We start from the raw sequence: 25147 nt of genomic DNA on the forward strand, positions 1-25147 counted from the left end.
TTTGTCCCTTTCTACCTCCAAGATGCACCTTGCTCTCCCTCCGACCGGTCGAGCAATTTTTAACCTTAATTCCAAGCAGGTTTCGTCGACAAATTTTCGAGTTTCGATTCGGAAAATACTTAATTTTGTTCCTCACGAAACGCGCGAGCTCCATTCTGTGCTCATTAATTGTTCTGTTCAAATTTAATTTTGCAAGATTCAGTACCACTCTCTTAGATCCACCTTCAATAATCGACATAATATAAACATTAGGAAACTTTCCATGTCTTCCAAATATTTTTTTTCTAACATCATCCATCCATTCTCTACGACTCCTATGCTACTCGTTTAGAAACCCAAAATGGCCGACTCCGATGGACAGTCGTCACCATACGAGCCATTTCAGTCTTTTTACCCGTGGCACGTGCACAGAGAGTATTTATCAAAGGGTGGGAAATGAATAAACGCGAAGTTTTTCGTCCGTAGTAATTTTTATTCAATGTTTATGACCCTGAACGAATCGTTGGGCGATTAAAGGAGGACGCGGGTGGAGCCAATCCTTCCGAGTGCTCGAAAACGTTGGACGAGCGTCGCCGAGCATGACTATAAGAAATTTTCCAGTCTCGTACACTTTCTGAATCGAGGTGGAGACGCAAAGGGCCCGGGGATCCCCGGCGGAGGGAAAACTCGCGCCAGAAACTTCGCGCCTCGAGTCTTTTTCACGCATCGCGTACGAAATTGACTGGAAGCGGGAAGTTAGTCGATACTTTCGTACATCGTCGCGCGGTGAAAAGCGCACGGGAACGTCTCGCCGCGAGCGGGGCATTCGCAGTTCGAGTTCCTCCCGGTGAAATTCCCTCGATTCATCCCGTTCGCGGCTGCGTCCCTTCGAACCTAATTCGCCCATAAATCACTTTAATCCAGGACCGAGAATCGACTTCGAAATTTCTGTGAAGAGAATTATCCAACTAAAGTTATTAAATCGGGAGTCTAAAGAACATTTAAAACAGAGTCTAAGTAAAAAATATCGTTTTTTACATTTTTTCCGATCACTGGTTCGAACAGATTTTTCGTTGTGGTTTGCGTTTCACCGCCAAATTTAAATTACTGATAACCTCAATATGACACATTTTTTGAGAGAGCGTACAAAGAATAGTAGTACTGTTATATATATAATAGTATTTTTTATTTTGTAGAGAGTTTTAGAGCAGGGTAAATTGAATTGCAACGAGTGGAATTAGGAATTTCGACGTTTGCATTTCTGGGAGTGAAATTCTTTATAGAACACCTCGGTCTCTCGCTGCACGGCGATGCCATTTTCTAGAGCCGACAGTTATCTCGAGCGATATTTCACCGAGCAACGTCTAGATCCCCCAGGAAACGGTATAGGAAGGAACGTTCCCGCAAGAAAAAAAAAATCGCCTATCACTTATCATTGCAACATAGATTACGACCTATTCGTTTGTTGGTTCCGCGAGTACGGCTTCGCAGTGCGCGTCGCAAGGACTCGAAACGCGCAGAAATTGTGTTTCTCTCTTGACTGTATACGAAAAATAATACTATTTTTAAACAAGTTACCAGCGAGAACGATACGTTCGGCTAAAAAATTTATTTCCCACAATTTACACAGTGTAGACACGTTTTGATTAATAATTATTTGTTGGACCTTGTCTCTTCGATTCGTTTACGTACGGTTTGCTTTTTGTTGCTCGACGAATAAAATCGTTGGAACGAGCGAATGTAACGTCATAAAATGGTTGCATAATGTTTGCAGTGAGCGCAAGCAGCTACATAGTGTCAGTGGTGCTCGTCCTGGTAGTCGGAGCACTGGTGGGTGTCCTGGCGACTGTATCCCATCATCTTCATCATCGTCGGTTGCTACTGCACGAGCCGGCCTCCGCCTCGATCTTGCATCACCATCGGCATCATCATCATCGTCACCATCATCATCATCATCGCGAGGAACTGCCGGCGTCGCATCAACGACGTCTTCTGCTGCAAGATCACCATCGTCATCCTGGCACGCCGGTGAGTCCTCCATTACAAAATAGATAACTTATTAATTCCGTGACATCACGACGGATTTGAAAATTAAATTCATCGAACCACCGTGTACATAATTGTTCGATCTTACTTTAAATATCGCGCCATGGAAAGAAAATTTGTCATAAAAATAGAGTTAAAATAGAGCTTTCCTAGCTCGGTGATGTATCTTATTTACTTAAACGAAGAACGAGTTAAGTTCTGTTGACAAAAATAACACGCAATCGTGATCGAAATTTTATCTCATCTCATCTCGAACGATACGAGATTGAACAACAAAATACAAATTTGAATTTAAATAATACGTATCGAGGTTCTCGAAATCTTGAACCCCCTGTTCGCATAAATTGGGGAATTCTAAATCTCGCGTAAGGGTGTCTAAAAATATAGTTTTGCATATTTCGGTGTTCCCCCCACCCCGTGGTGCAAGCCTGGCTGTATCTGGCCCTGACTTTGGCAGCTTTGGTGCTAACCCGAGGAATCCGGCAGCGGCGTTTTCCGCGTTCCCTCTCGGTGCATTCCGTCGCATACCAAACGCAGCTCCGTGATTCCCGTGCAGCGGTGCAACGATCGTCTCGTTGTTCGATCGAACGCTAAAGACACGGGTACGAGACGAGGGGGAGGGAAACGGAAACGCGATTTTCCATCCGACGGAGGTAGCCGCGTCGTCGACCTTCGACGAGATTATTACGCGATTCGCGGAACGTCGAAGGCTGTCTGGAAAAAAAGCCTCTGATATCTAATCTCGGATGGTAGCGCAGCTGCGTCTATCTAACCCACATGTTTTCCTCCCCGTCCCCGTCCGGGGAAACCAGACCGCGGTCTCGCGCCCACATTCCTTCCTCTTCTTCCTCCGCCCCTCCTCCCTCTATCTCGCGCAGCTTTCCCCAGTCGTTTTCCGATTTTCCAGCTCCCTCTACTCGCCTCGTAACGCTCACATCCGCCATTCCGTTACTTTGCTTCGACCACGTCCTCCAGAAGGGTCTCCAAAATTTTTGGAACTCCTTGGCCTCGAGAAATTACGATTCATAAAGGAAATGAGTTTTCTCAAAATGATTCGTTTCGAATTATTGAATAATAATTTTTAAATATTCTAACGAGAGCTCCAATGGTAAGAGCACTGTCTGAGCGGATGATAAAATAATATTCCAGTAATGAGCAGCGATCCAAAGGAAATGTTCAGTTTCGTTCGGTGGGTACAGTTTATAACTTCCGTGGAGTTTTTCCTCGGTTTTTCCCGCCTCCGGGATCCTCCGGCGGGGAGGAGGAGACGCGGAGATCCTTCTCCGTCGCTTCCACAAAAGATTTATTTCCAGCGGACGCGACAAGACCTGATAACATCACCGTCGCCAGACACGGGAACCGAGAGAAACGGAAAGACGTACGGATAGAGGAGTGGGAATGTCCCTGATTCGATTTGTCTCGCGCTACGACGTGCTTATGGCCCTGACGTCGGACTTCCGGAACACCGGGACGTATTGTTCGCCGCCGAGGATAGCGTCGCAGACGGTATCGATCTGTTCCCCGGTCGCTTACGCGCGGACCCGTCGCGTAAATAGAAATTAGTCGATGGATTCTCTTCTGCACGCGAATCCTGTCGTTTCCTTAAACGATTCAACCGTCGAGGACGGGTTTGATAAAGCGAAATTATCAGCTTTTTTCTTTTTTTGACCCTCGGGGCGCAAATAAAACTTCCATCTTCGAAAAAGAATTCGGTTATATCATATTTATGCAGAGGATGGCTCACGGTGATCTGGGGAAGGAATAAAATAAATAAAAGCCACGGGTTATCGATTATAAATATATTTTTATGTTACACAGGTGTCTAGATTGAGTCTTGACTCGTGTTCACCTTTTCGAAGGCCTAATTACAAAAATGTGACAACTCAACAGCACAGTGACATTAAAAGTATTCGTAGAATTCCACAAATGGGAAGAATTCTCCTTCGTAACAACACTAAAACCTCGCCAACTAAAATAGAAAAAGAATACCAAAGATTGCAAAGACTCGATTCCATAAAGATTAATTTTCCTGTTTAGAAATAAATGTTTTACGTCTTCGTAAACGAATGAGTTTTAGAAGCGTAATTTCTCGGTGTTTTCTGTGCATTAACCTAATATTGTCGATGGTTTTGCACGCGAGTATGGTCGAAAAGTTTGACGATGGAGGGTTGATCCCAAAAAGGAACTCCGGCACCTTAAAATTCTTTCGAAACCCTCCCCGGAAGACAAGCAGTCCGACAATTATCCGGTGCAGAGGCGTGGGCGGGAACGACGTGCCGCGGTAATTCACTTTCAGCGAAAAACAATTTACTTTTTTCCCCCGGGTGGAGCTTAAGCCGCGTACAACGCTTTGCGACGCGGTTTCGCAAGAAGCCCGTCGACGGTGGAGCGGCACAGCGGCGGAAACACGAGCAGAAAGGGGTGGAAGGTGGTTTACGACGAGCAGCTCGAACCGAGAAATACCCGGGCAACGATATTGCAACTTGAACAGCCGGGGACGGGGAGGGGTGGAAGGGTGACGGCTGTCCGTGATCTAATTTGCAATGCAATCTAGAACAACAATGGTCCGCGTCGCGAGCAAACGGGGGGGCCTCGGAGGGTGGAACACAGAAGGGCGTAAGGTTGGTCGTCCTACAGACTTCGACGAACCGACGGAACCCGGAACTCCGGGCGAATTCCAAGTTTTCGAAGTGCCGTAGCCTCTCGGGGAAATTAAGTAACGACGACGCCATTTTATCGGGGAATATTATACAACGTCCTAATTATTTTATATCCACGGTACACTTACGACGAACCGATACTCGAGTTATTCAAATTTAAACTTTACTTTATTCAATAAGATACGAACAATCATTAGAAAGTCTAAAATTATCCTCGCAACGTATTGTAAATTAATTTATTTTGTTAAAATTTTATTAGCGATCGATTATGTAAAATCCACATTTGTAATTCCTTACATATTACATCCTTTCTATCAAAGGGTTTATTCCCGTTAATAAATAACAAATTTTCTAATCGCGATTTACTAAACGTGGAAGGTGTATAATACATCAAAGTTCGTCGAAAAAATGAAATTGTTTCTTTCGAGTGGAATCAAAGTTGCTCCGAGAAGAAGACAATGGCGATTCGCCGCGGAATCTCGAGTCGGTGGCTCCGATCGTGCAATTTCGAGCGCAGATCCGCGTAAATATTCAAGTACGGTCGAGGTTCGTTGCACCGCCTCGGATGTCGTTCCAAAGGAGACGCTTTATTACGCCACTTTCGTGCAACGAAAGTGACTCGGCGTCCAGAAATGTCAACGGATAGAGCAACTCGTTCGGTGGGTACACAGAGGAGGCGCGCGTTCACTCTTCCTTTCGCTGGATAAAAAGGTCCCCGGCGTTCCACGGACGTCGGAGCGACTCGCCGCGAACACGGACGTCGAAAGACTTTTCCTACGTATATTCCACGGGCAACCTTGTCCGGGAGAAAGCAAAAGGCTATTGCTCGTAATCGATATCGCTCCGCGAACACCACCCACCCATTTTATTTTACTCTCGCGATCGAAAAACTTGAAAGCTTCTCGGTGTCTAGCGATAACTATCGCAAAAAACAGCGAGAAAGTATGGATCTTTCTTTAGTTACGCGATTAGCTTGTTTCTGCGCCCTCATTGTAGAAATTTTAAATTGAGGTGATAAGGGAAAGGTTCTCACCTCTCAAACCGAATTTAAACGTTCACCCCTTGTATAGAAATATATTTGTGAGATCCAAGATCCTTCATAGTTGTATGACAAAAGGGATTATTAATGTTACAAAAGGAACGGTGCAGCGTTGGCTCAGCGAGTAAGATGTCTGGACCAGTAATTTGAAGATCGCGAGTTCGAGACCCCCCCAGCCCGTGCCCAAGTTTTTTCTTCGATTTCTACATATTATTATATAATTATCATTAGACCCTCTATCGTAGAATTCTATATCCTATTTACCAACTGTCCTAAAGTTTATTCTCTAAGAGCTTGTATGGGGTTAGAAGTGACTTTTAATTCTCTAAAGCCAATCAGTTGAGGCCCCCGTTTCACGGGGCTACAGGGAAAAATTCTGGATGAGAATGAAGTCGTCGAATCCATTCGAAGCGTAAAAATCCAATTTTACGAGGTGGACTCGTCCCGACTCCAGGGCTCCCTTGACTCTGCCGGGGAGAAGAAGTTGCGCGAGACTTCTCGAAGCCCCCTGGAATCGGCTGGTAGAAGACGGTGTGTGCGTGTTTGGTACTCCGGGTATATCGATACCATCCTCGCGGTACGTGGAAAATGGAATTTTCGAGCGTTCGTCTCGCACGTGACGCGAATCCGGTAGCGAGATCCATCGCGGTTCTCTTATTTCCAACGGTGCACGCGCGCCTCGTCCCCGCCCCCGCGTCCTCCTCCCCGCGAGAAGATGCTCGACACGTGGAAGTGAAAGGTCGGATTTCGTAGGAGGCTAACGTTCCACGACGGGGAATCCTGGATACCGACGACGACGACGGTTCGCGTCCTCGTCCTCCTTCTGCGCGCTCCTTCTTCTCGCGATCCTCGGTTTCTCGCCGTAAAACAACTATCGCAAACTTCAACGAAACTTTGTGGCTTCTCTACCCCGAGAGCCTCAAACTTGGGCACACCCAAATGCCAAATTCTGTAATCGTTCCTTGTTCCACGGCGTCTACAATTGCGCAATTTTAAAAAATTTCTATTCGACGCAGACTCGTTCCCTTGGGTTTATCAGCGTCGGAGGCGCGATAGTTTCGCGATGGAACTAGTCTGCGGGTGCCACATCATGCAAAACCAGTCCTGCGAGTCGCGTCGGCAAGGGCACGCATAGATTACGACAAGGTAAATGGTTTTAGGGGTGAGGGCATCGACAGCGGAGTCGACGCGACGCCGGGGCAAAAGGAACGAGAAGCGGGGACGAGCCACAGCGGCCGACGGTCGCCAGAAAAATCGGCACAGACGGTCATTACACGGCCGCGACACGTCTTTTTTTTCTTTTTTCTTTCTTTCTTTTTTTTTTAATCGGCGATATCGTTACGCGTCGGGTAATTGGAAGCCATTTCAAGTTCTCTCGCCCTCGCCCCAACCTTCTCTCGGACGTCTGGCCGTCTCGCCTGTCGGGGCGTGCGCGTAACGTGGAATTAAATCGGGTCAATTAAGAACGCGTATTAATTTTGCTCATTAATCATGCGGCGCGCGGGTACATCGATTATTTATTCGTAAATCAAATTTAATTGCCGGCGCGGGGTTACTCCGCCCAGACGAAATAAATCAACGATTGTCCGACGCCTCGACGCGACCAGACGACGAGGAAGAAGCGTCGGGGTGGGCCGTGCTGTGCGAAGTTTCGTCCCGAAACGAGTCTGCCGGAGTTGCTGGAAGTTGCTGCAGAAATCCCGTAAAATGGCGGCTGGGTCCATCAATCGTCGGGGGATCATTCGTTAATTTTTCGAGACTTGCAATTTAAAGTTATGTTTTGAATTGATCTAAGAAAACATTGTTATAGAGGGTGGTCGGCCCTGGGAAAAATTTTAATGGCAGATTCTAGAGGCCAAAGTAACACGAAAATCAAGAATACCAATTTGTTGATCGATTGGTACTGAAATTTTTCGTCGAAAATAAAAAGTTTTAAATCGTTCTGAAAAAATTATTTTTAACTAGGGGGGTTACTTACAATCATTTTTGGTGAATACACATACCCCCAAAATACTACGCACTTTCGAGAAAAAAATTACCGAAAGTATAGTGTCTGACCAGAATACTACTTATTCTATTGAAATTCCATGCGTATCTTTAAAACATCATAACTCCTGAACGGATTGGAGGATTTTAATATTTCAAAACGCAAACAACGCGTATTTTAGTGGAGAATATGTAGAGAATTTTTAAGAAAAATCGACAGGGGTAAAAAATAAAAATAAAAAATAATAAAGAAAATAAAAAAAACCTAACCCAAACACTTTGTATAGTTCGAAAAAGGACCACAGCGTTAAGTTAAAAGTGTACTTCGTATATTTGGCTATTTTGTCTAGTAGAAATGAAAAAGGGAAACGAGGATGCAAGAAAGGGCGAAAGGGTGAGGCATATAGCAAACAAGAATGGTTTACAACGCGACCCTAAATTATTATATGTAACTGCGTCATACGCAAGCTGGGCACCGTTGGTTTCGAACCGCGACGCGATTAACGATAATCCTTCGGTTGTGCGCGCGTGTGCACTTTAGACCTTCCGACCGACCTTCCCGATCCAAGATGGCCGCCGTGTTGTAGGTGGCCAACCGAGGGGGCAGGTGGGCAAAAGTAAATATTATGTCTATCGCTATAGTGGGAGTCTCCAGTTACGGCGGGCTGCGATTGTTTTTCTTCTACGTGTGCCCTCTTCTCGTCCGGTTCGCGAAAAATCCGTACCTCCTTTTCGTGATTTCTCCGCCATACAATCTGTTCTTTAAATTAAAGTTAAAGTTTTACGCAAAATAGATAAACAATTTTGTCTCTATCTTCCGTGATAAAGGAAGTTACTTTCGTTGCTCATTTCCCAAGAACATCAAAGTCTTGGGGATTCTATTTTTCAGCGATAAATTTTTATATTCGTTTTATTATTTATTAATTAGAAGCTTAGTCGTCGTAGCTTCTTTGTAACTATTTATTCCTCGACGCACAATATTTTCTAAAAAATGCTCGAGCCTGAGAAGCGTTGTTCGAGGAATTCGTGGATTGTTTTATGGATAGGAAATCCGTGAAAAAATTATTTCTCGGAAGCATTGGTTTCCAGGAGCCAGGAGTGTCCGATTTTTCTCGTCTCCCAGCCGGAGCCGACGTTTCTCGCGGATCGTCGATCACGATTTCACGAAGAAGTTTCCCTTCCCCGGTTTCTTTCCTCGCTCGCGATGATTCTTGGGAATAATAATACCGGTGGCTGCCTCACGGAAGGAGTCCGGGTGAAAGACGTCTGAGCGGGAGGGAGTCACGTACGTCTGTCGTCTCACCTTCGAGGAAAACGTTCGAGCGTCGCGACAACGCGGCGTCGTCTGGCGAACGCGTTTTTACAACGGTTCCCCCGCGTCTCACGTTCCACTCAGGAGTTTTCCTAGGAACCTCGGGGGCCTCCCCGGTGGCTGCTCCGTTGTCGCGGCGTTTCCTTCCGCGTGGACGCACCCTGGAGCACCCATCTGTCCTGTCCTCGTCTTTCCACCCCCTTGAACCCCGTCGACCCTCCTTTTGTCCTGGCCCGTTCAACGATAAGATTTTCTTACGGAGTTTTTCCGCCTCGTCCTTTTCAATGGCCCCGGCATCCATCCGCGAAATACACCTCCCTCGTCTCGGAACAGTCTATTCTGTCCGCTGCAGTTCCTCGAGTGCACCGGATCCACGCGTTTACCTTCTCCACTGTCCGTGGGAATCCGTTCCGACCCCTCACAACCACCCCCGCTTGCCTCTCTATTACGAGAAACGTCTCGAGAAACTCGACTCTTGGACTCGACCCCCCTGCGATTTTTTAAAATTTATTTTCATGGAAACTTTTTTGCAAAGTCGAAAATTAAGAAACCTACGCCCAATCACGTAAATTTCTTTTACACCCAGGAAGTGGTCGATTAAATTAAAGCAAATGTTCGAAACCGTACCGTACGAGTATAAGAAATTGCTACAATGAACAGGGAATTTCTTTTTCTCGTCGACACCGGTGTGGAAACAAGCCATATTTACGAAAGATTAACGTGACTCATCGACGACGGTCGTAAATATGAAATTTCTCGTATCAGTCTGCGTCACGGCGAGCTCGCGACAATTTGCATCCCACTAAAACACGAAAAGTCGCAGACAGTTTCGAAGACCGCGTCGCGTTTCGAAATGTTTTCGTGCGCAACCTTGCGGCGCGGTGACGTTCGAATTTTCCCTCCCCCGAATCGCTGTTCCCCGACCGTAAACGGAGGCATTATCTTGGAGACGGTGCGCAAATGTTTTTGTTATCACGGAGTTCGCGCGATTTCTTTTTGCAAACAAGGCTTTCGGTGGTGTTCCTCGAGAATCACATCCGTCGCGTGCAAAATTCGAATTTGACTAATAGATTCAAACATTTCACAACGAACGATTAAATGTATCTGATCGAACAAGGTATAAGTTGATCATTTTCGTGCTCCATTGTTCGAATCAAATTTTTTAAAATTGTTTCAAAATTGAGACGTGTACGAGACACTTATTATTAATGTTTACCAACGTTCTGCCGCGTGGTTCATTATTATCGTTCATTTATTAACAATAAAATTGTATAAAACAATTAATGTACGATGATAAGGATAGTTTTAGACTTCGAATTGTATCTGTTCTCGTGTGCACGTAGTTAGCAAAGTTTATGTTCAGAGGAAACGAAAAGCTTGGGTCGCAGAGGGGTTAACACACCTATTCGCGACAAATCAATTTCGCGCATCGGGACAGGCCAATCGAGCCGCGTCGTCTCGTTTCTCACGTCAGTTCCGCCAATCGTGCCTTGGACGATAATCTCGCCGGTGAAGCGGCTGATAAACGCGCGTACAGGATATGCGGGGTCAGGGTGCGATGGACAGAGATAAAGAGAACGAACGGAAAGGGAACGCGAACGAGTGTTGCACGGTCCAGGGTATAAATAAATAAAAATTTAGAACAACCAACGAAACGCAAACACCGTTCGATGCGTTATTTCCTCGATAAAATTTATCTTTTACATTACTCTGTCCTCTGTGCTTTTTTTGCACAAAATTCTCGGTTTCCCTTGATAAAAACCATGGAATAATGGAAAGATAAACAAAGTTCGATGCAGCATCTGTTTAATAAAAAGTTCCTATCGTAACAAAAGCTTCTGTCAATAATTGTTGGGTCGAACAAACGGTACTCGAGTGTTCGAATAACGTAACTTGTAGATTCGTGAACTTTTATCGACGATATATTATTCGAGTAAAATACCGGCCATCTACGGGCCGGGGCCAATGCAAACGGTGCTTGTTTTCGCGTTGCGGGTCCCTCGGTAGCGTCGGGACGCGTGGCGTCACGGTCCAGCCGCGTCTAGTCGCATCGCGCTAAGTGCAAAGAGAAGCAATGACCTGATTTGAAATTTATTACGTTTGGGCGACGTCCAAGTGCGGTGCATCGTCTGCCAAAAGCAAACGGGCCGGGCCAGCCGGCGCATCGAACGAGGAAATAAAAAAAAAAGAGAGAACCCCACGCGGATAAAAAACAGAGGATGATCGTACGCCGCTCGTTCCTCGAATTCTTTCGCGCGCCGGCAAAACAGGGAGAATGCGTGCTCCCTCGTCCGTCTTTGCTTTCGAACACGACGCGCCCCGGAACACTCGAAAAACAGTGGAACATTCTACGATCTTGGAAACGTTGAAAGAAATTCGAATGTTTGCTTTCTTGAGAAATTTCCCTCGAAAAGTGACGAGTTTCTCGAAAGATTCTCAAGTGAAGAAAGTACGGTCACGCTCGATCGGTAAAACGATGCTTCGAAACGAACCAGAACCACAAGAATAATCCTACTTCTCGATACGATCGCTTATGACGACGTTATTTAATAATATTATTCCATAATAATTGTATAAACCGTATAGTCAGGAATTCCCAAGTATAAGCGTTCGAAGATGGCGTCGTCCCCCCAAACACAGGCGCCATCTTTACAGCTTCTAGCGTTCGTAGCGTTGGTCCGACGAGCCGGAAGAACAACGGCCGAGAAAAGTATCGAAAGGCGGTAACGGGCAGGAACAGCGAGAATCGTAAATAAGCCGGAATCCTCTTATTTGCAGCCAGCGATAGACGCCTCCTCGTGTCTCGCGGCAGCTTATCCGCGTGCGTGACTTTTGCTAAGTAGCCTTGAAGCTGTCCAAAGCGGATTACCGCTCTGTCGGCCCGTCGAAACTTTGCACGCCCGTCGACGCGCGCCTGCTCGCTCGCTCGATCGCGCTCGAATATCCAGGTCATCGACGGGCGGCGATTTACCTGGCCGTTCACCGGGAACACCGTTCCACCTAGGTGTCCCCGCAATTGTCGATCAGCTCTAAGAACCAGAGCGAGTCGAAGAGGATCCCGCCAATTACACGGGAGTCTCGAGGTTTATACGAATATAGGAGGAATATACTTGTAATTATTAGCCTCCGATTCAACGGGAAGTCCTGCAGGACTCTGCAGTAGGACCCCCTCGTTCAGTCCAGAATTCAGATTTCACCCTCTCGTTCGCAAGTTACCCCCGCCAGTTCTCGGAACTGCTCATTTCCAGCGAGCCTCGGAGGGGGGATTAGAATTTCACGTTTAGAGGGGAGCTAAGGATGAATCGAATTTCGCATCCTGCCCCCCTCCCTGATTCCGTCCAGGGCCCCTGGTAGTGGACAGGACGAGGGATAGTGTCGAGGAAGTTTTCTCTCTGGTCTCTTTTGACCACCAGAGTCTAATACGTGGAGGATGACCCGATGATTTGGGGAAGGGAAAGAAAAAATGATCGCCACGAGTTAACGATAATAAATGTATTTAAATGTTACTGGAGGAATTCGTTTTTATAAACATTGAATCGAAGGATTTAGTATAGTCCTGACGTCCAAGCATTGGAAGAGTAAACTTGGTAGTTTTTTATGCTACAGAAGCTTATCCGCTGACCCTAGATAGAGATTGTCGAGGGTAGAATTTCAAAGTTGACACTTGGTACGTCCACATTTTATTGTTAACATTCGATACGACGAACGTTAAAAGGTCTTCGATAGGAATAAACGTGCGCCTCAACATTCTCATCCACGATTATAGTGAAAGAACCCTTAGGGATCGTGGCATACGAACGTTTCCCTGGGTCTCAAACGGTAGATCTCGATGGTTCTTTAGAAAACTATGGGAAAACGAACCATCGAGAACGTTCGTTTCGGATCCATGGTTCGAAAACCCCCTTTGAAGTCGCCACGGAAACGTTTGCAAGGCAACCTCGCGAAACGCATACACCATTTTTCTAAATCATGGGCCCGAGACAACTTTTAAAGGTTGCACCTGGGAAGCCTAAAAAATGGACTTTCTTTTATTCTATAAAATGGCTGTCGTTGACACTTTAGGGTATCCGTGAACGTTGGAAATGTACATTTTTATTCCTCTGTTAACGTTGGGACCAGGTTTCGATCGGTTTATTGTCTGAGATAAAGGTTGTTCGGAGGTAAATTCTCCAGGACGTCTCGAGGTTGCGTCACGACGGCGGACGAGGGCGATCCATGCGCCACAAACCGCGATGACGTCGCAAGGACCGTATCCAGGTTGACGCAAATATCTCGCACGAGGCCTCCCGCAGTCGTCTTTATTGCTTTTTCCGGAAATATACGCCGTCTAGACGGGGGGCTCTATCGCGGCACGTCCCTGTGAATCATCTAGCCGAGACGGCGAGGTGAACCTTCGTGATGGGCCTTCGATCGCGTTGGATTAGCTCGGTGCATACGAAGTACCCTGCGCGGAAGAAAAGACCTTCCTCGAGCTGGTTTTTCCACCAGTCAAAATATTTCACGAACCATTCACAAATTATAATTTTAATAAATTTCAAACGCCCAAATTTCCTTTTCCTTTGCCCGAAACGTTAAAAAATTTATCGAACATAATCGTTCGGTTCTTGACAGATTTTGTTGGAACTTTATTTTCTCGGTTTCGTGATTTTTGAAAATTCCCTTCGTTGAAGCACCCGGTACATCCTTGGATCACGGGGGAGGGTATGGCAGACACAAAATTCTCTGAACTATTTACCCGGGAACATAGCATCCTGCCCGTGACCGCAGTAAAAGTACTTTCTTCCCTGGGTGGCGGTTCGCGCTGGAAAACCGCCCGTTCGAAAGCTCGGCCCCGTTAAAGCGATCGTTGGCCCTCGAAGAGACGACCTGGCCGCCGCTCGAAACCACCCCCGCCGCGCTACACGCCCTTTTCCCTCTGTAACCGAGTTTCTCGTACCTTCTCGGCGTACTCTCCGGGGCGTGTGTTGGCCCCCCCGGAATCGATTTCGAATTCCAGCAACGCCGAGGCATCAGCATTTTCCGCCTCGGCGCGTTCCCCTTTCAACTGATCGTCAAAGCCTCGGAGAGAGAGCCGCGCGATCCCCGGGTCTCCTGGCTCTCTAAAACGCGCCCCGGGATCTTCCGGGGTGATCCTGATTTAAAATCTTCAGAGACACCCCCCTGCCCCCCTGGGATACGCGGGGGAGAGTACAGGGTGGTTCCAGAAACTGGGACAGCGTCGAATATAGAACTCCCTGGTGTCGGCCCTCTCGAGCGCAAAATTGGCAAATTTCATTTAAAATTCAGATTTTAGGTGGTAGGAAACGGAGGAAATATAGTTATTTCGTGTTTCGTATACACTTGCAATTCTTTTCTCATGAATTCTTTCTCTATTTATTTTTATCAAACGTTGTTTATTGCACTGTATTAATGATTTGTGAAGTATTTTCTTTTTTTATATTAATGGGCAAGTAATCCACAACTAGAAACCCGATAGAGAGGTACAATAATAGTTACAAGTATAACAAATTAATAAATACGTGTTTTTTTTTTTCAACAACGATTTATTAACAATATATATTTATATTTTACATGTATAGTCTTAACCTAGGTCAACCTTATACAGTCTTTTTCTCAAGGCTGGTGTTTGAAAGTCCCTGCCTCCCTTTATGGCTCTACCTTTCATTTTGATACAGTCTACACACAGTATCTATTTTTCTATTACAGTTATCACAATGTGATGTCTAAAAATGTATGGTTTCTATTAAAGGGGTATATTTGCTTACAGGAAAGTGTATTAAAAAACCTGTTTTTAGAAATTGTCGAGAATCAGTGGCATCACGTTACTTTATTCAAATATAAACTTATATATTTTCCATTTACATTAAATCACCATTACAGTGTACGAATTAGAGTGTAACTGTATATAATACACGGAAAATGGGCGACGAGAAAATTAAGATAAATCGCGAACCCAACCCGACTTAGCGTAAATACAAAATCAGACGAGTCATCATTGACAAAGAGAAATAAGAAGATATACAACATTTTTAGACTTCGTTTTCCAAGGAACATAATAATTTCTAACGCTAGTGTAATTATATATGTTCCTGGAGCACCCCGATACACGATTTAAATTTCTCCCCCGCCGGGGAGGCACGCGAATTTCCAAACCAAATACCGAATCCATAAATATCCATTTCGTAATTTTGTCCGACCGGAATCCCGGGCGTCTTTCGCGTCCGCGTGCCAGCGGGAGACCGGCGCAGACATTTTACAATCCCATACCCGTTGGAATAATTCGCAAAAATATACGATCCAAGTTGCCACCGCGGCCGTGCGCTTCACCAGCCCTCCGGAGGCCACATTTTCTCTCCAAGTCCGATTTAAATAAAACTGCCCCCGAGGCGCTGTCTTCCTCCGTCCCCGTTCTCCATCCCCTGTCCGTGTCTCCGTTCCCCGAGTCGCGGTCGTATTCAAGCATCCAGGACCAGACACCGATGACGCAGGGGGTGGAGGGAGCAAGTCTGACGGCGGCAGGAGGGTCGCCAGGACTCGAGGGTGGTTTTTTTTGGATCAGGACCGGCTGTCTGGGTCGCGCTTAAAGCGGAAACGTCGGACGGTGTCGCCACCACCCCCGTCGTCCTCTTCTTCGACCACCATCCTCGAGGACATCAATTTCATCCTCTTCTGGCGCTACCGGTCATCGTCTTTTCCGTTTCGTTAGAATAAAAATTCTCAAATCCCTCGCCATCGATTTTACAAAATTAAAAATAAACTACACATTCCTTTTTTACTAGTTTTATGTAACTCGATGAGAACTATTGAGTGCAAGATACAGTTTCTGAAACGTAGTCGCCATGTTTCATATTTCGTGAAATTTTGAAAGTTTCCTCGCCAATGATCGTTGCAGCGATTCGTACGAATGGAGATCTAGGGACTGGGGTGGACGTAAAATTCCCCGGAAAGAAATAATGCTCGTTTGAAAGTCGAGGACCGGCGTCCTTGACGAGCGTTCGCGCTTGGCGCAAGGACAATTTCGAGGCGCGAAATAAAGTCTGGCGGATTCAATTACGGGGGTGGCTCTTTCGACTGGTCGACCGGCGAAATGTCCGTCGCCGGGGGTGTGTACACCGATTGCAACCCTACTCTGTCTGGCCATTGTCGAAGGTTCTGGCAGTGCGGTCGGGCGGGCTTCGTGTGTGCGCGAAGCAATCGAACCGACACGGTTCGCGCGTGTGAATCGCGACGGGGGTGGATCTGACGGCCGTTTCGGGGATGCTCCGACGCGCGTATGTGGAACACGAAACCGACGATATTTAGATTTTATTCCGCCCCGACGAACCCCGCGATTAAAAATCAGAATTTCCATCAGAGGTTGAACAGGTTTCCAACCCCCAAACATTTCATCATTATAGCTCGTCGCTGTTCCAGAAATCTGCTCCACTAGCGACTCCCAATATCACCCCCTGTTCAATTCACAGTTTTATTCAGTAACCATTTTCATCGATGCGTTCACTGTCCATGACTCGTATACGGCTCACAGCTCCACGCTACGAGATACGCCGTTGACAGTTCGGACAGCGACCGTCTCGACGGAACGTCGATTCCTCCGCAGACTCGAATATAAACGTTCCAACCCCCCGTAGACCGCGTGAGCCTAGAATTTCTTAACTTTCGTCCACATACGCGTCTGTTTATGCGCGGGAGAAGCCCCCCAGGTACGCGATAAGCCGCGAACGCTACCGGCGGCGCGTATAAAATTTTGTATTCCCCTAAACAAGATCCCAGCCAACGATCTCTCTAGTTTACGAGGGGCGAAAATCTCCCTGCGTCGCCGAAAACTTCTCTCGGTTCCTTTTTTTTCTTTCGTTTTTTTTTTTTTCTCTTTTTTATGCGAGTTCTGGTCACGTGCACGGGCGGCTGGCTGGCTGACACGGACGAAGAGGGGTGGTATTAGCCCCTGCGGAATATTTCATAATGGCTCGTGAATGGGACGTGCCGAACATCCCTCGCGGTGTAATATGGGGTAGGGCTACGTCGGGGCGATATATATCGACTGGCGGCAGCCAGATTTCCCTCTCGATTTTCTCGCTCGCGCGTCGACCCTGACCCAACGACAGACTCGCACCCCCACACTCTTTGATACACACGATCTCTCTGTTTCCTTTCGCGTTCGTATTCCCGCCAGTGGTACGCGCCCGCGCGCTCTCACACACGTATTTTTAGACACTTCCAGGTACGCTGTATTTTTGGACATTTGTTGTTCCGCGTCGCGAGCTTTTAACCGACCGCCGCCCAGGGGGGTAAGGAAGGTAAAATTCTTTGGTTGTCGCGGTTATCTATCCTTGAGAGTGGTCAAGGTCTTATCACGAAACACGAAAGATAGAGGCACGCAGAAATAACAAGAATCATAAACTTTTTTGCTCGACTTTTATCGCATCGAATAGATAATATTTTACTGTTCGTAAAAAATGGTGCTCGCACGAGGGATCGTTGGAATTGATTTATAGGGAGCACCGTTGTAATCGCTTTTAGAAAAAATTTTTCAGACTTTGGAATTTTGTTTCTTGCGAACGGAAAGAATTTAATTTTTTAGTCTCCCTTGAAAAAGTTCGCCATTCGTTGAATATTTATGAAAATATATGATTTGAAATTTTTGACGTTTGCTCCATCGCTGGAGGCAGTTGTGGAACTATTCGGGGGAAATACTATTCACAGCCCCTGGCGATATTTCTCCAGGAAAATACTTACACCGGGCGAAACACGATATTGTAACAATGTTAACCGATGAAACGAAATCCGTACAAAAGACTCGTCGATACGAAATAAGACGTTAGGGGTGTGCCTGATCCGCCGTAGCAAATCGTGAAGTTCCCTCGACGCGTCTTCTCGGTTCTCCGCGTACGCGTAACAAATTCAATCGTGGAAGCTTGACGACTGTAGCAGACTTTCTCCTACGTCAGCTCTGAGAAACGTTTGGAAATATATGTTATATATCTTCCATCGTCCAATATCGCGAACAGAATAGCGGGGATAAATGACTTTCTCGCCGAAATCGAAGTAATTCGCGCTACACGTGTCCACGATTATCCCCCGATGGTCGCGTGGGCGGGCAAAAGCGAACTCGATCCGTTCCCCGAAAGGTTTCCCTCACGGATTTCTTTCGTCGAAGACTCCGCCGTACGTCTCGATAACGAGCGGCCGATAAGACGATCCCGGCGACGACGCCGCGTTCCTTTGTCAGCGCCAGTCGGATCTCTCCCCCTTTTCTTCACGGACAGACGGTGGATTTCTCGGGGATCTTCGTGGAATTCACGCGGCTACGGGTTTCTTTCGCGGGGGGAACGTCGACGGACGTGTCTTAATCCGAGTCGACGCTTCCCCGCGAGAGAAGACGGGTTTTCTCCAATCGATTGTGTCGGCGGCCGCTTTTTTGCCACCTCGATCGTACGTCCGGCGTTGAAATGTTCATCGGACGGTCGACCAGACGCCAAACGCGCCGTACATCTCTCCAACGGCAAAAATTCTCGATAAAACCGTCCAATTTTACGATATCAACCAGTTTGCAGAATACTTTAAGTAGAACATTTTATATCATGACGTATATACTCGTCACGAGGAAAAAGCAACATTTTGTATCACGACGAATATACTCGTCAGAAATTAATAACCACACTTTGTGTTACAATTTGATGATTACAAGCGAAGTTATTGCTGGAATGCATTGAAAAGACAATTAATCGCGTACATGCAATAACGTGGGTTAACTTCCAAGCGATCGGTCGGAGAATTGGACGTGGTGACTCACCCCCATCGCTGCGATTAAACGAGGCCAACGTCGAACGAAGAAGAAGTAGACTCCGGTCGGAGGGAACGTTTGTCGAACTCCGTCGAAGCAACGTCTGCGGATGACGAATATATTTCTGGATATCTGCGCGTGGTTCTGCAGTTCCCCCCGATCGAACGATTTACACGCGCGCACGTCGTCGAAGGTTATTCTCGTTCGTTCGTACGACGACTCTTGTAAATTTGAAACGATCAGTGACACGACAGCGTCGCAAAGAAACGAGCCCGAGCGGAAGATCGATCGACGACTCCCCGGAGCAGTTTCGATCCGAACGACCTTGATCGTCGAGACCGGGAGCCCCAACGTCTTCGCCCGAGAGCGGATCTCGCTACTCCGCTTACGTAAACTGATTAATAACGAACCGGTGGCAAACGATAAGGCCCCTAATAGTACAAGTTCCCCTTATCGAAGCCAACTATAAACGCGGTTAGAACGGAGGAAAGATCCCCGTCGGCGCGGACGATAGAAACGACGAGCGCTGGTCTCGAAAAACTAGTTTGCATAAATGGCTAGCCTCGATTAGATAGCGAATTACGTAGACGTGTTTGTCGAAGTCTGGCCTTATCTGCCACCACCGGCGTCCGTTCGTTCTACTCGACGTGATTTTTTCTCTCGACTCGAGTAAAAATATGCCGTCTCGAACCAGAGGCCACCGTCATCGCGGAGTTATTTCGACTTTTACGTTCCTTTTCGAAGTTTCGTACCTCGACTTTCAGCGTCGAGCTGGTCACCGATGACCGACGTTTGTTTAGAATATCCGTAGATAGCGTAAACTGGCAGAGGACGCGTCAGTCGAACCCCCTGTGCGACGAACGCCTATGAGCGTCAAAGATATACGCGCGCCAAAGGCAATTGCCTGACCCACGCACACGGCACGTGTCGCACGGTCGAAACGTGATATCGAGGACTATCGTTCATGGACAGTTATTCTTCTCATTAAATTATCTCATGCAGATAGTACGAGCAGGTTTTATCTAAAAGTAAATAAAAGTTAATTTCAAATATTCTATCATCGTAGAAAGAAGGGGTCCGCAAAACCAGAGAACAAAATTAGAATTACCATCCATAAATTTCCATAAATTTTCTGCTTAAAGATCACGCTGTGTTTTTAATTTTCGAAAAAAAAGGCTTGTACTCGGTATTAAAAAGTAATCGCGAAGGATGAGCGCGGAACGGATATCAATTAAAACCGCGATACCGGAGGAATCACGCCCATATCGCGTAGCTTAACCCACATCGGCGTAACCTTAACAACGTGAACGACACGATGATCGATCATCGAGGGTGGCAGGGAATTAGGTTATTCGGCCGTGGCCGGGCGAGGCGAGACGGGGAGGCCGACATCGACCCTCGTAATCGGCGGACGAGTGAATTTTTCAGCCCCCATAAAAGATTCGTGGCGACAGTACGCGGAGCGGATACCACGTTGCTCGTACCGGGCGTGGTTTGGCCACGGTCGAACCGTACCGGAACTCGGCCAGACGAGACCGCGATTTGCTGGGCCCTGTCCGACGGAAATTTACGCTCCGGTCTCGGGCTAAAAGCCGCGATAAGCGATAGGAGTAGACCGCCCGCGGAGATTGCGCGCGTTAAGAATTCAACCGTGTCGGGGAACGTTACGCGGGTTTATTTAATCGCGACTTTCGACCAGGACTTATCGATTCTCGCCAGGAACCGCGGATCGACCCGGCCGGACGCGACCAACGAGCTGCTCTCAATTGGCTCGATTCGCGGCGATTAATATTTACGTTTCGAGCGGATTCTGGGTTGGTAAAAGTAAATTAAGTTTATCGAGGAGACCTCCGAAAGGGGTTTGCAACGGAACGCCATTATTGTTTCCCCTTTAGGACCGAGGGAGTCGGAAATTTGTTATCACTTTCGAGATAATTTCTCCGCTAATTTCTGCAGTTTTCCGGCCACGGTTCGTTCGTTTCGCGATAGGTGGAAGTCGTGATATTTCGTGCGTGCATCGTCAGCACGGTCACAACTCTGAAACCGACAGCGCGTATCAATATTTATGAAGAGCGTGGTAATGAACCCCTTAAAATAAAATTTGTTTGCACACAATGCGTTCACCTTCTTCGCGGCGATTCTTTTCAGTTCCTGACAAAACGATGCGACCGGAAGCGCCCGAGGCGAATAAATCAGTCACGGTTTCTTTTGTTAGAGAAATTGAGCGGAATACATCCCGGTAGCCGGTCGCGCGACATACGCACCACGAGAATCATATCCTCCTGGTCGTGACCTTATCGGTAATTTATTTCTTTGCAATGATTTTTGCGCGTCTAGGCAATTACGTCGACAGGGAACTTGTGATTCTTTGTTGAACGTCTGCTTAATGAAACGTAGTTAATGATTCAATGCATTAGTTATTTGTTTTCCACTGGAACCGGTAGACAAAATGTGCAAAATAAAAATAGCGTAATTTTTATCGCGAATAATTACACGCCTCGATCGAGGGTAAGAACGTGTGGTCGTCGTTGGCTCGACCCGGACAGTCGAACATCCGAAAATTCCGCAGGGCAACGGTAGCTCTCGAATTACAGAGAAACCGGAGCACCAAAGTAAGGAGTCTCTTACGAGCGTTTTACCAAGGGCCGAGCGGGAAGTTAACCGAAATTTTCGCGCGGTCGAAATACTCGACAGCGAGTGTTGCGTAGCCGTGAGAAGGCTGGCGCGGTCGGAACAGACCGCAGACCGCGTCTGCGGTCCTTCCGCCTGCCGCTCCGCTACTTTTTGGACTTTTCCTGCAACGGACGCGTTTATCGATCGTCCACCGTCGCAGCATCCGGACGGCGAATTAAGCCCTTCGCCGCAAAACGTAAAGTCCACGATCGCCTTCCGTTTTAAAATTGACCGTTTCCCCGATTTGCGTCACGCATCTGGTTCGCAGGAAACGGGACATCGCCCAGTCTTTCGAAACATTACATATCTCGTCATAAACGAGCAGAAATCGTTTGGATGAAACAGTACGATTACTCGATCTTGTTAAGAAGAGTCAATTTCATTAGACTACTTTTAATTTCACGCGAACGTTTTCACGAAACGCTAGCGCCACCAGCGGAGAAACGATCGCAACTCAGGTGGTGTACGCAAAGCGAATCCGCGGAAGAGTGAATTTTGTCGAGTAAATCGGATTCGATACAAGATTTTAGATTTAGATTTAGATCATCTTCAGTTACGGATACGTAACATCGACTCACCTGCGTGATACAATAAAATTCGCGTCAGGCTTTCTAAGTGGGTTGGAGAACGAATCGATCAGAATGCGATCTCGGAAAGCTCGGTCGGCTTGTTCTTGAAAACCGTACCGCGGAAGGTTGGCCTGTTAATGACGGCCAAGTGAAAGTTGGACGTCTAGACGTATTTATTTCTAGAGCGACGGACGCCGTGATTTTATTCCTGTCACGGTGACACCGAAGCCGTCTGATTGACGTAGGTGTTGCACCGATTTCGTCTAAGAATAGGTGCCTCTATATGGCACGGGCGGGAAATGTTCGGCTCGTGGCGTCGATCCATCGGACCGATTGGCACCATTTGCAACAGACACGACGCGAGCTACGCAAGATGCAGGAAACATAGACCGAAACGTCGTTGGAGTATCTCGAAGGGCATGACAACAGGTGGGGAGATCGTTCGCGTTGACGAACGCAGACCTAGGCAGGTGGCGAACGAAGTCGTTCACTGTTGGGATATAGAATTTCTAGTCTCGACAAATCCTTCTCCGAGCGAATTTTAACCTTTAACTTCGTCAGGGTTAAATTGCAAAGTTTGAATCTCGATCCAACAAGTTGATCTGCACTTTTGCGCCCCCTTTAGAGCCTGAAAGGTTCTTGAGACTCGTTATATAGTGCCTAACGATGCTCTGGTCTACATGTTCGGGATTCTGGTGTCATTCAGCTATTTAGGTGATTGCGCCACTTGGAATCTCCTTCCTCACCTTGCCAGAGCTCGGGTCGAAGTCACTGACATCAATCTTTCGGCGTCCCAACTATTCGCAAACATCACCGAAATCTCTTCCAACGTCGCTATCGTCGAAGTAGGTGAAACTAACTGTACCCCCCTCCCCCTATCCATCAGTTTTCACTCTAACCATTGGAGAAACATCGTTGGACTGCAAATATTGTTCGATGATCTTCGGTTCCGTCTCAGTCGATTTTCTCAAGCCTCCACAATTACTAGTCCCCGTAGTGGAGATCCAATCTCTAAGAAATTGAACTAGACTCTGAAGAAACTTTTTGACTCGGATATTTAGGGATGGTTAGTTGTTCGTAGCCCCAAACACTCTGATAGTGGTGCATCAGAGGATGGGTTAGGGATCTTCTTGATCTTCAGATATAGGCTTCTAGCTTGGGTTCTGCCAAATAATATTGTACTGAACTGACCCAATGGTTCTCTCCTAATGGTTCTTTCACACGGATATGTGGAGTTGAGCATAGTAGTATTGTGGCATCTGTCATGTAGACTGAAGGATCCAATTCCTGAGGAATTGAACTAGACTCTAATAGCAAGAGGACCCAGCAGACACTTTGTGACCTAAATAACGAATAAAAGACTGCTATTCCTAGGCTCAAATCCTCAAAATAGTGGTTGCACCAAAAGATGCATCTCTATTCTGATTCTCAGACCGAAGGATTCAATTCTTATGGAGTTGAACTAGGCTCTAACAGCAAGAGGACCCAGAAGACACTTTGTGACCAAAATAACAAATAGTAGACTGCTATCTCTAGCCTCAAATCTTCCAAATACTGTGTGTACTAAAGGATGCATCCGTATTCTGATCCTCATAGACGTCCCCAGTCTAGGTGCACCTAGGCAAGCGTCGCAGGCCCGACCAGAGACGGTTCGCGTCGGTTTCGAAGCGTTGTATCGCGGATTCCAGAACGTCCTTCGACTCTTCTCGCCTGGGAAGCCAGTTAGAGGCGAAGCTCGCGTTACAACAGAGGCTCGCGACGGAGGTGAAAGTCGGACGTCTAGACGTGTTTACCCGCGCGTCGGACGCCCGCAATCGCGGCTGCATTGCGACAACCCGGGGACCTCGGATGGACGGGCACGAAGTCGGTTTCCTCGTAAGTAGCTGGCCACTCGAGCGTGTGTTCCGCAGCGTCGGGGACATTGTGTACCCACAATCGCCTCGTACGTGTCTCGCACGCGTAACGCGTCCCTGTCCCCCCGTCTCTCGCGCGCTTTCCAAATTGCACCGTCGTTTACGAGCCCGATCGTCCGCGAAATCGGTCCGATCTCGGCCATCCCGTGCACGTACCTCCAAAGGATCCTTCGTTCTGTACCAGGGTGGCGATTTAACCCTTAACGCGGACGAATTTTTATCCGGGGAACCGTCCAACAGGAATGAGTTACATTTGTATGCGCGAATGCGACCGGTTCATAGAGTATTTGGAGAAAATTTCGATTGGAAAATGGCGTCGAACCCTTCCACTTACTTGGGAATCCTCGAGAATGTCTATTCCAGTATATCAGATTTCGTAAATTCTAAACTATGAAAGTTTTTCGTTGCGAGCATAAACTTTCCGTACGCGTAGTTCCGGCTGCAATAAATGTTTAAAGGACCGTGAATATTTTACGTCTCCGAGCTGGTGTAACCCCTTAACTGGCTCCCGCGCGAGCCAGAGGTGAAAGACCCGTCATTAGGTCGCGCGGAACCGAGGAGATTAAATGCGACGTCGGGTCGCGAATGGCCCACCGGTTGATCGCGAGCCTCGGCGCCATTGCGCGTTAAATATCACCGAACCCCAAATAGCCCTGCTTCTCTAACAAAATCTAAAACATCCACCGTGAATATTCAAGCACCGTTGGTTGACAAACTTCGAAACTCTATGAATGAAATCGTACGTAAATTCGAGCGTGCCCGGATAACTGTCTTCGCGGACGTCTCGAAGATCCGTCGACCTTCGAAATCCTGATGGTTTCCGACGAAATAGACGGAAATTTCCCGAGCAGCTAGAATCGAGCGGATGGCTTGATCTCGATCGACAGACGACACCGCGATGAACGGGAGCCAGAACGACGACAAAGACGCCGCCAACGAGGACAGCGAACGGGGACGCGACGAGTACCCGAAGCCTCTCATCTAGCCAGCGGACGGGAGGATGCCGGGGGAGAGCGCCAATCAATGCCTTTTCAGGGAATTGCGTAATCGTCTAGACTAGCCGACCTCTTTATCGCTCTTATCGGCCCGCCAAGGTTGATTCATAGTCGACGCCGACGCCCGAACCAGAAAGAAGGTGTACCGCCTAGGCTAGGCTCATAGCATCGACTTTCTATCGAACGACAGTTTG

General features: G+C 47.3%; 1 protein-coding gene across 1 annotated transcript in view; it reads left to right on the forward strand.

The window, feature by feature from the left end:
• The window catches only part of LOC122401973 (lateral signaling target protein 2 homolog), a 144208-nt gene that overhangs the window by 53895 nt on the left and 65166 nt on the right, over positions 1–25147 (forward strand). The window contains exon 2 of the mRNA XM_043404445.1: positions 1754–2007. Coding sequence (XP_043260380.1) covers positions 1754–2007 — 254 coding nt within the window. The remainder of the gene's footprint in view (positions 1–1753; positions 2008–25147) is intronic.

Source organism: Colletes gigas, unplaced genomic scaffold, assembly GCF_013123115.1.
Source record: "Colletes gigas isolate AHSC1104 unplaced genomic scaffold, ASM1312311v1 Colletes_gigas_Sc00031, whole genome shotgun sequence".
Taxonomy (NCBI): domain Eukaryota; kingdom Metazoa; phylum Arthropoda; class Insecta; order Hymenoptera; family Colletidae; genus Colletes; species Colletes gigas.